The 11,535-nt window shown below is 45.2% G+C and overlaps 1 protein-coding gene across 1 annotated transcript; it reads left to right on the forward strand.

Moving 5' to 3' along the window:
* The first annotated feature begins 275 nt into the window (after nt 1-275).
* On the forward strand, nt 276-6,679 carry LOC142931109 (zinc finger protein 217-like). Its single transcript, XM_076074556.1, has 2 exons — nt 276-1,166; nt 4,261-6,679. Exons 1-2 carry the CDS (start codon nt 344-346, stop codon nt 4,467-4,469), a joined length of 1,032 nt encoding a protein of 343 aa, XP_075930671.1. The 5' UTR covers nt 276-343; the 3' UTR covers nt 4,470-6,679.
* The last annotated feature ends 4,856 nt before the right edge of the window (nt 6,680-11,535 follow it).

Consider the following 11,535-nt stretch of genomic DNA (forward strand, 5'->3'; position numbering starts at 1 on the left):
TACAGAAATGATATTACAATCTGATATGGAGATTGCGAGTCAGAGTGTTGTGAATAGTGGAGTGAACGTGCGGTGCCATCAATATATTGTTGGTGTGTATATACAGAAAGGCCTATTTGGTGGGTAACATTAGGAAAATGGAGGTAGTTCGTCATTATTGTTAAACAAAATCTTATTTGGGTGGATAAGAGGAGTAAAATCGTACATGATAGGAACTGCAATATTGTGGAGTTCTGGTATAATAAGTTCTAGTATATATTAATCTTATGTCACCTTAAGTATGCCTTTGTGAGTACACTCGTGACACGGGTGTCATGCGCGTGACCTTTGTCTTTTGTTTCAGATGTGCGAGAGCAACTCCGCTGCGAGTCATGGTGGTGCTGGGAGAATTGCCTTTACCATCGATGGCACTTCACCAGCACCCGTCTCAACCCCACCTCAATCCGGTAGAGTTACAAGAGTAAAAAAACGTATCTCTTGTGACGTCTGTGGGAAAACATTCCAACTGGCATGGTGCCTAGAATCCCACGTAAGAACGCACAAGGCGACCCATGAGCAATGGTGCGGCATATGTGGACGAAGCTTTGGTCAGCCAGGAAAATTAAAAAGGCATTTGAAGACCCACGAAAAGGATTATATGATAAAGGGTGCACCAGGCTTGGTGAATAACGGCAGTTTTGCCAATGCGGTGTTGAATCCACCGTCGCCCTATGAGATGTGCTCAGTCTGCGGATTTTTACGTCCTATCGAAATCCTGAAAACTCATGAAAGTCTTCACGCACAGTTCTTGTACAGACCGAAGCCTGAACATGATTTTGCTTCGACAAAAGATAGCGACGTTAAGATAAATGACATGAAATCCATTTTCCCTGAATGCTTTGGCCTAGTTCCACATCAACAAACTGCTTCACCAGTCAGTGAGAATAAACCATACGCTGCTCTCGATCCTATTACGAGCATGGAAGTGTTGATGGCCTTGCAGCAGAAGAAGGAAAAGCGAAGTAGACCTAAGCCCATTAAAAGAAAGAAGACCACCACCAGCGTCACCAATTGCAGCAGTAGCAACAGCCAGAATTCGGACATCAAGAGGATGGACTGCACGGAAGCAGGAGGCTGCGTGGAGCAGAGCATCCCCAAGGTGGATGAACCTAACCTGGCACCTTTAGGTACGTCCTAGTAATGCACACACTACATTTCATTTGGATGTAATTCATAATTTCACAAATTAGTTAATGTACGCATATGTTGACCATATTTGTATGTCTTCTTTGGTTCTTTCGGTAAAGTCACGTAGAATGATAATAAAATAATAAATTGATAAAATAAAATAACACAATAATATTCTCACGACGTTTCGGCCACAACACAAGCGGCCTTCATCAGGTGAAGGGGGCGAGACTGTCTGGTAGGACAGCGCTGGCGTGAAAGAGCCACGTTCAGATACGGCCTTTAAGCTGTGTGAGAGGAACAAAGCGCCTTAGAGTCGCGGCATCTCTTCAGAAAGGTGAGAGACTCGATTAGTTGAGCCTTCTTATCCCGAAGTCTGTTGAATGATCTTAAGGATGTGTGGAATCCCTCCCCGTAGAGGCGGTTAAATTTCGATTTAAAGCTTTCGTGACTGCAATGATTAATCTTCTTTGGTTCTTTCGGTAAAGTCACGTAGAATGATAATAAAATAATAAATTGATAAAATAAAATAACACAATAATATTCTCACGACGTTTCGGCCACAACACAAGCGGCCTTCATCAGGTGAAGGGGGCGAGACTGTCTGGTAGGACAGCGCTGGAGTGAAAGAGCCACGTTCAGATACGGCCTTTAAGCTGTGTGAGAGGAACAAAGCGCCTTAGAGTCGCGGCATCTCTTCAGAAAGGTGAGAGACTCGATTAGTTGAGCCTTCTTAACCCGAAGTCTGTTGAATGATCTTAAGGATGTGTGGAATCCCTCCCCGTAGAGGCGGTTAAATTTCGATTTAAAGCTTTAGTGACTGCAATGATTAATCTTCTTTGGTTCTTTTGGTAAAGTCACGTAGAATGATAATAAAATAATAAATTGATAAAATAAAATAACACAATAATATTCTCACGACGTTTCGGCCACAACACAAGCGGCCTTCATCAGGTGAAGGGGGCGAGACTGTCTGGTAGGACAGCGCTGGAGTGAAAGAGCCACGTTCAGATACGGCCTTTAAGCTGTGTGAGAGGAACAAAGCGCCTTAGAGTCGCGGCATCTCTTCAGAAAGGTGAGAGACTCGATTAGTTGAGCCTTCTTATCCCGAAGTCTGTTGAATGATCTTAAGGATGTGTGGAATCCCTCCCCGTAGAGGCGGTTAAATTTCGATTTAAAGCTTTCGTGACTGCAATGATTCATCTTCTTTGGTTCTTTCGGTAAAGTCACGTAGAATGATAATAAAATAATAAATTGATAAAATAAAATAACACAATAATATTCTCACGACGTTTCGGCCACAACACAAGCGGCCTTCATCAGGTGAAGGGGGCGAGACTGTCTGGTAGGACAGCGCTGGAGTGAAAGAGCCACGTTCAGATACGGCCTTTAAGCTGTGTGAGAGGAACAAAGCGCCTTAGAGTCGCGGCATCTCTTCAGAAAGGTGAGAGACTCGATTAGTTGAGCCTTCTTATCCCGAAGTCTGTTGAATGATCTTAAGGATGTGTGGAATCCCTCCCCGTAGAGGCGGTTAAATTTCGATTTAAAGCTTTCGTGACTGCAATGATTAATCTTCTTTGGTTCTTTCGGTAAAGTCACGTAGAATGATAATAAAATAATAAATTGATAAAATAAAATAACACAATAATATTCTCACGACGTTTCGGCCACAACACAAGCGGCCTTCATCAGGTGAAGGGGGCGAGACTGTCTGGTAGGACAGCGCTGGAGTGAAAGAGCCACGTTCAGATACGGCCTTTAAGCTGTGTGAGAGGAACAAAGCGCCTTAGAGTCGCGGCATCTCTTCAGAAAGGTGAGAGACTCGATTAGTTGAGCCTTCTTAACCCGAAGTCTGTTGAATGATCTTAAGGATGTGTGGAATCCCTCCCCGTAGAGGCGGTTAAATTTCGATTTAAAGCTTTCGTGACTGCAATGATTCATCTTCTTTGGTTCTTTCGGTAAAGTCACGTAGAATGATAATAAAATAATAAATTGATAAAATAAAATAACACAATAATATTCTCACGACGTTTCGGCCACAACACAAGCGGCCTTCATCAGGTGAAGGGGGCTAGACTGTCTGGTAGGACAGCGCTGGAGTGAAAGAGCCACGTTCAGATACGGCCTTTAAGCTGTGTGAGAGGAACAAAGCGCCTTAGAGTCGCGGCATCTCTTCAGAAAGGTGAGAGACTCGATTAGTTGAGCCTTCTTATCCCGAAGTCTGTTGAATGATCTTAAGGATGTGTGGAATCCCTCCCCGTAGAGGCGGTTAAATTTCGATTTAAAGCTTTCGTGACTGCAATGATTCATCTTCTTTGGTTCTTTCGGTAAAGTCACGTAGAATGATAATAAAATAATAAATTGATAAAATAAAATAACACAATAATATTCTCTCTCCTTCCACGAGCTCTTCTCTTACATGAGGTGGTTCACTGCTGTGTGAGAGTTGCACAGGGATACTTCATCTCATGACATGGAGCCATTAGCACCATTGGAAGAAAACTGAGCAAAATACATTGCTTGACAAATTCCAAAAACCGGGGTAAATTTTACTTAAACAAGTGGGTCAATTTAGGGAACATTTTTGAATGTATAGACCGAGTCATTTCCACAATGGGAATTTCCTCTTCATTGTACTAACACCTAACTTCCATGTGTATTTACTCGTTCTATTGCAGGTAATTATTGTGTCATTAATGAGCTGTAATAGAATAATCTGGCTCAACCACCTCAATGTTAAATTATAGTTGTTGCTCTGCATCAACATCAACCACACGAAGAAGTGCAAAATGTTGGGGCTTCAAAATAAGCCCCAAAAATGTATTATGATATTTTTCAGGAAATCAGTATCTTGCTTTTCTACTATTTGTACGTATGTTGAACTTCTTTCGTACCATACGTAGCCACCCGTGCTAATCGGAGGTATTTGTTGCTTGCCATTTGGCATTTTGGGCCTTTGGGCCTGTGGTCAGCAACCGTGATTGATAAAAACGTCCCATATACATAGTAATGCTATGGCATCCACTGCATGGTGATAAATAAATTATGTATTAGCGCGTGCGTGTGCTCAACGGTGGATGTCTTGTGTTCCAGAGGAAAAGCCCTTCCCGTGCAGTGACTGCTCGTACGGAGCGACGCAGAAGTCGAAGCTCAAGAGACACGTCCTGAGCGTTCACCACGTGCCCTTCGAGAGCGCGCTGGACTCCGACTGCCCCAAGAAGAGAAGGCGGCTGGCTGGGTGCCGAGACCACGGCTCAACTCTGGATTTGGAGCGTGCACGATGCTCACGGACAACTCCCTGATGATTTATTTCATCCTGAGGCTGAGGTACCACGTGTGGGGCGATGAACGTGTAGTGTTGTAAGGACGAGCAGACTTCTTTAGGAGGCACACTCTGTTTATTGTACTATTTCCTTATACAATGCTTAACACACACAGAGGGATATTCGGTCCCCTCACCCGATACCCTAGGGAGGTACAGCCTCCGGACCTGGCGGGACTCACACGTCTACCGCTAACCTTGATACCTAAGGAGGTACAACCTCCGGACTTGGCGGGACTCACACGTCTACCGCTATCCTAGTCCTCCGGCTAGGACCTAGGGGAGACTATCTGACCCACCGCTGGCCCGGTGGGTCCTGACCACTGAGTATGCGGAGCCTTAGCCCTTAGAAGGGCTGATAGGCTGGTCCAGGGTCCTAGCTAGGCTTCAGCCCAGTCTTCTGTCTTCGTGCAGGGAGAGAACTCCCCGAGGTCCGTTGGGTCACCCGTCTTATACCCCTTCGTGGCCAGGTAGAACCAATCACACATTCCCACGTGGAACCGTCTGATTGGTTCGCACCAAACCCTGGCCACGATCCGTTTCACCTCGACTGACCCCAACCGTTGTACCCAGGGGTAATGCTGCACTGCCCTGGTGGCAACGCAGGTTACGCAACAGCGCGTAGTTAACACCTCTACAAATGCAAGGTTTTGTGCAGCGGACATTTCCATGATGAAATTTCGTCACGTTCACTGCTGCGAGGTTACATCTATTGCCGTATATTTTTAGTCAATTGCTGTATTTTATGGTATACAATATATTTAATAAATTGTCCTAATTTCATAACAAAGGTCTTTGAGTTAGATCGTATAAATGTGTCATAACCCTACACCACCTGACACAGCCAATTAGTAAGGAATTTGTCACGTAAACAAAACTCCACTTTTAGTTACTACTTCAGCCCACCGGTGTTTTAGAGAGTAAATCCACAAGATGAGTACGACGTTTCACTGGTAATTACATCCAGCATCATCGGGCGATTTGCCAGAATATTGAAGCCATCCACCTGCTTCCGGTCTTAAATAGGGAAAGGCGATGTCATCACTGAACCCATCAGGTGCAGAAATCAGAGGCGGGGAGGGGGATTGTTGAAATTATATAATTGAATAGTAATAATTAAATTAGTATGTTTCCTCTATAAGTAATGACAAATGTGAGATGTCTTCTTCTTCCACGCATTTGTTCCACTCACGTGGGGTCCGCCGTCCTTGCCACCTTCTCCACACCGCCCCGTCCCGCGCCATCTCTCCCTCCGCTCCTCGGGCCACCACGTTCGACCGCATCACCACATCGCCCCACGTCTTCTTCTGCCTTCATCTCCTCATCTTACAATCACAATTACTTAATAATACACTTCCAGGCCGCACTAATCCTGTAGCTGTCAGAGAGGTTAAAATAATACAAATTTTCTCAGTTTCAATGGATTCTCGAATTAGTCTTGGCCAGTAATAATGAGTTTTACACAACACTTCATCGTTATCAAAATACATGAAGTGTTCTTGTTGGCAAGCATGTACTGCAACTTCCGACAGTTATGTTTGAGAGTGTTTAATATTTATTTGGTGTTCCTTTAGTCTTACGCTAATGTTACATCCCATCTGTCCAATATAACATCTGCCACATAAGCCATTAATCCGATACACACCATCCGTTGACAACTTAGGCAATTCATCTTAAGCACAAGATACTATTTTTTGAATTTTGTGTACCGTGCCAAATCTTACTTAGATGTTTAGCTTTTTGCTTTTCCAAAACTCGAGCTAATTTCTCAATTACTCCCACGATATATGGTATTTTAATTGTTTAATAACCTGATTCAGCAGTATTGCTGTTCGATCTTGGTTTAGCATTCATTGCTGTTAATTATTTGAGCATTATTGTAGACATTCAATCGTAGCGTTTCTTTGACATGTTTAATCTCTCTCCCCAGACATTCACCATCTGACACTGTTTTAGCCAGATGTATGAGCATCTTGATGAGAGAGGTTTTCTGTATGGGGTGATGATGCGAATCTGCATTCAGATAGGCATCAGTATGCGTTTCCTTTTGGTAAACGCTGTGTGTGTTATTTTACCATTTAGGCCTCGTCCGATAAATCACCTCTCCCAAGGAAATAAGTATTTAGAGCAGTGGTTCTTAACCTTGTTGGAGGTACCGAACCCCACCAGTTTCATATGCGCATTCACCGAACCCCTCTTTAGTGAAAAATAAAATGTGATTTTTTTCAAATTCAAGACATAGATATGTTTTTTACTGGTACACAAAATGAGCCGTGCATGAACATTACCTTGTTCAAAGAATAAAACCAACGCAATGCATAAACTCATAACAAATTACATACCTGGAAATCAATGTGACTTCTGCTGTTGCCTTTGAGAGATCAGTTCAGATATGCGTGGCTTCACCTTGGCAAGTGCCACTCTCATGTCATTTTCACAGCAAAGTCTGTTCCTTTTCTTCGTTTTTATGTCCAGCATCCTCGAAAAGGATTGCTCACAAAGATATGTTGTAACAAATGGTATAAAAAAAATCCAGGGCTTTCTTAGCAATAACTGGATACTTGTTCATTTGTCGACACCAAAACGTTGAGAGCGTTGTTGTTCTGAAGAGTTGCTGTTGAACCTGGCTCTGCTGAATTTCAATGATTTCGTCGAGGAATTCATCATTGACATCTGCTGTTTCAACAGCAAACGTGAACGGCTGTCTCACCCATGCTGGATATGACTCTCTTGTAGGGAAATATCCGTCGAGAGACTTTGCAAGCTCATCTAAGTGCGTGGCAATTGTTTGCTTCAGTTCCGTGGATACAGAAATATCTCCGATTCCAGACACATCTTCGATCTTACTTGCACAGTCGTCCAGAAGCGGGAAGTTTGCGAAGTTATTGTTCTCTGTTCGTCGTTTCCATAACGGTAGCTTTTTTTGAAAAGCCTTCAGGTGTTCTTCCGCTTCCATGATATTGACTCCACCACCCTGCATCTGCTGATTGAGATGATTGAGAGCTGCGAATATATCAGCCATGTACGCTAAAATGAGAATGAACTCAGGATTTTTGAAGCAATCTGCATGGCAGTGTTGGTGCTCTTGCAAAAACAGGGCTAATTCCACACGCATGGCAAAAACACGATTCAGCACCTGTCCCCGGGATAACCACCGAATATTAGAATGGAGCAGAAGTACCTCAAATTCAGAGCCCATTTCTTTACACAGCTCACTGAAGATGCGGTGCCTCAGAGCACTTTTTCGCACATAGTTCACACATTCCACCACAGTTTTTAATACTTCTGCCATTTTTGGAGGTAAGGTTTTTGTTGCCAACGCATGCCTGTGCAGAATACAATGCGTCACAATGATGTGTGGTGCATCGGCCTTTACTAGCGCACCAAAACCAGACTTTCTTCCCAGCATGATTGGAGCTCCGTCCGTACAAACTGCAGAAACCATATCCCATGAAAGATTGTTGTCTCTGAAGAAGTCATCCACAAGCTTCTTCACATCGGCTGCCTTCGTTGTTGTTGTAAGAGGCTTACAAAATAAAAACTCTTCTTTTATCATGTCGTCTTTCACATAGCGTACAAAAACAGCAAGCTGGCTTAGATCAGAAACGTCTGTGGTTTCATCGAGTTGAAGGCTGAATTTTGCCGGGCTTGAAATCAGATCCGCGACTACTTGAGCCAAGATGTCTTTACTCATGTCTTCTATTCTGTCACTGACGGTGTCATTTGAAAGGGGAATTTGGGATAATTTACCTTCGGCCGCTGTTCCGAGTATCAGATTCGCCATCTTTAATGCAGCTGGTTTCACAAGTGTTTCACCAATGGTGTGTGGCTTGCCCTGCTTTGCGATCAGGTAAGCAACTTCGTACGATGCTGTCAGGATCGGTTTGTTAACAGGTACAAATCCAAGAGCAGGCAGAGTGGCCCTTTCATCGAATCTGGCTCTCTTCACCCTGAATTCAGCAAGTGTTGTGTTCTTGTATTCCCCGTCTCCATGCAGCTTCAAGAAGTGTTCCTTTAGTTTTGCCGGTGCAAGACTAGAGTTGCTCAACTTGGCGTTGCAAATCATGCAGATAGGACGCTCACTCCCATCACGTTCCGTGATACATGAGAATCCATGTTGTACATATTCGTCCGACCACTTTCTTCTTTTGCCCGACATAGTTAGTATGGATAAAATATTAAAGAAATCACACGACGTACGACAACAACAGTCACACGTTGACTACTGAGTACGCACTAAATTCCCCGCAGCGCTGATTGGCCAAGCAGTGTAGCATGATCATCTGCAGCCAGTGATGGCCAAGCGGGCCGTGTGTGTCATCACAAATTTACACAATAATTCAAGTGTGTCCGGACCTCCGTGGCGGGGGCTCTGCCGAACCCCTGAGATCGACTCACCGAACCCCTGGGGTTCGATCGAACCCAGGTTAAGAACCACTGATCTAAACCATTCAAGCTCTAACAATCGAAACCCATAAACCTCTAAACACGTAACTCTCTAAACCCTCTAAACTCAAAACGTTCTAAACTCTAACCCTCTAAACACCAAATCCTCTAAAGGACTTTACCCTGAAGACTCCAACCGTCTAAACCCCTCACCCTTTAGAACCCTAACCCATAAACCCCAAAAACTCTTAACTGTCTAAACCCCTTACCTTCTAAACCAGACATGGGCAAAGTACGGCCCCCGGGCCGTATACGACCCGTTGGGCTTTTTAATCCGGCCCGCCGAACTTGTACAAATATTATTATTAAATTAAATTTTACCTTTCTCCTGTAATGCCCCCATTTCCCCATTAGATGGCGCATTTTGACCGGGAGTTACGACTTGTTTTTGTATTGTTCATGTTCGTGCAATTTGTTAAATTGCCTTGCAAATAAATGCTTTGCTACCTGTTAAAGGCCAAATCCTTTCATGTTATTATTTTTACACGACATTTATATTAGTTCACACAAACACTCCATCCATCTGTTCCTGGCCCGGCCCCTCTGTCAAATTTTAGAACCCATTGTGGCCCGCGAGTCAAAAAATTTGCCCACCCCTGGTCTAAACCCTTAAACCCCAAGCTGTCTAAACCCCTAAACCTGTAAAACCATAACCCTTTTAACCCCTCACCTTATAAACCTCTAATCCCCGAAACACCGAAACCTCGAAACCCAAAACCTTCTAAAACTCGTAACCTTGTAAACCAAAACACCGAGCAATCAAAACCCATAAACCCCCTAAACCTCTAAACACCGACAGTAACTCTAAACCCTTAACCCTCTAAACCCATAACCTTCTAAACTCTACCAAATAAAAACCTCAGCCTCTTCACCCTTAAAACCCTCTCCGTCTAAACACCTCACCCTTTGAAATCCTAACCCAAATACCCCGAAAACCCCAACCCTCTAAACCCCTCACCCTCTAATCCCCTAACCCTCTACACCCTTACCCCACTAAAACCCTAACCCTCAAAACCCCTAATACGCTCAACCCCTAAACATCATAACCCTTAAAACCCCCCAAACCTCTAAACTGCTTACCCCCTAAAATCCCCAAAACCTCTAAACCCTAAGTCCAAAACCTTATAAACTCCTAACCCTCTAAACCACTAACCCTTTAACAATCAAACCCCATAAACCCTCTAAACACCTAATTCTCTAAACCGAGAACCCTCTAAAACCACAACCTTCTAAACTGTAACCCTCTAAAACTCAACCCTCAAAACCCCTTTACCCTTAAAACCATAACGGTCTAAACCCATCACCCTCTTAAATCCTAACCCATAAACCCCCAAACCTCTAACCAACTGAACCCCTAACCTAAACCCTTAAACACAAAATCTTTAAACCCAAAACCCTCTAAATCCCTAACCCTCTTAACCCCTTTACCCTTAAAACCATAACCCTATGAACCCCTAAACCCCTAACTCTTTAAACCCCTATACCCCTAATAGCCTAATCCTCTAAACACCTAACCCTTTAAACCCCTTTAACCTTAAAACCCTAACCCTCTAAACCCCTAACTCTAGAATCCCCTAAACCCCTAACACTCTCAACCCCTAAACCCTATAACCCTCAAAATACCTAAACATATAAACCCCTTATCCCCAAAATACCCCAAAACCTCTAAACCCATAACTTTATAAACCCCTAACCCTCTAAACCCCTAGCTCTTTGTGTAGTGTGTGGTGGGTGTCACGGGGTGGGTGGGTGCAGGGTGTGTGTGGTGGGTGGTGGGTATCACAGGGGGGTGTATGTGTGGAGTGTGCATGTGGTGGGTGTGGTGATAGTGGTCGTGGTTCACAACTATCCATGACCACCACCTCTACTGTGTGGTGGACCGGCCACCACACAGCAGCGCGCGTCGGAGGAGTGAACGGATGGTTCTCCCTATGCGGGCCAGGCCCCCTCGCTTCCTCTTCTCCTGCATCACCATCGCCTGATCCTCTTTCCTTGTCATCTCCTTCTCCTCCACCACCATCTCCTGCACCACCATCTCCTCCTCCTGCTCCTTCTTCGTCTCCACCTCCTCTGTCTCCCCCCCCATCTCCTCTTCGTCCTGCACCACCAGCTCCTCCACCCGGGTCTCCTCCTCCTGCACCACCAGCTCCTCCACCCGGGTCTCCTCCTCCTGCACCACCAGCTCCTCCACCCGGGTCTCCTCCTGCACCACCAGCTCCTCCACCAGGGTCTCCTCCTGCACCACCAGCTCCTCCACCAGGGTCTCCTCCTGCACCATCAGCTCCTCCACCAGGGTTTCCTCCTGCACCACCAGCTCCTCCAGCAGAGTCTCCTCCTCCTCCTGTACTACCAGCTCCTCCACCAGGGTCTCCTCCTGCACCACCAGCTCCTCCACCAGGGTCTCCTCTCCCTGCACCACGAGCTCCTCCACCAGGGTCTCCTCTTCCACCACAACCGTCAGCTTCCATTTAGAGGCCAGGGCAAGCGCGGAGGATGTGGGCAGCGCCGGCTCCGCTCTGTGAAGAGATGCGCACGACACCGTTCCAACTTCCTGCTACAGCAGAGATCGCAGTCCGTCCCCCCCCCCCCCCCCCATCGTC

The sequence above is a fragment of the Petromyzon marinus genome, chromosome 49 (genome assembly GCF_048934315.1).
Source record: "Petromyzon marinus isolate PM22_M1 ecotype Great Lakes invasive population chromosome 49, UKy_Petmar_22M1.pri1.0, whole genome shotgun sequence".
NCBI lineage: Eukaryota > Metazoa > Chordata > Hyperoartia > Petromyzontiformes > Petromyzontidae > Petromyzon > Petromyzon marinus.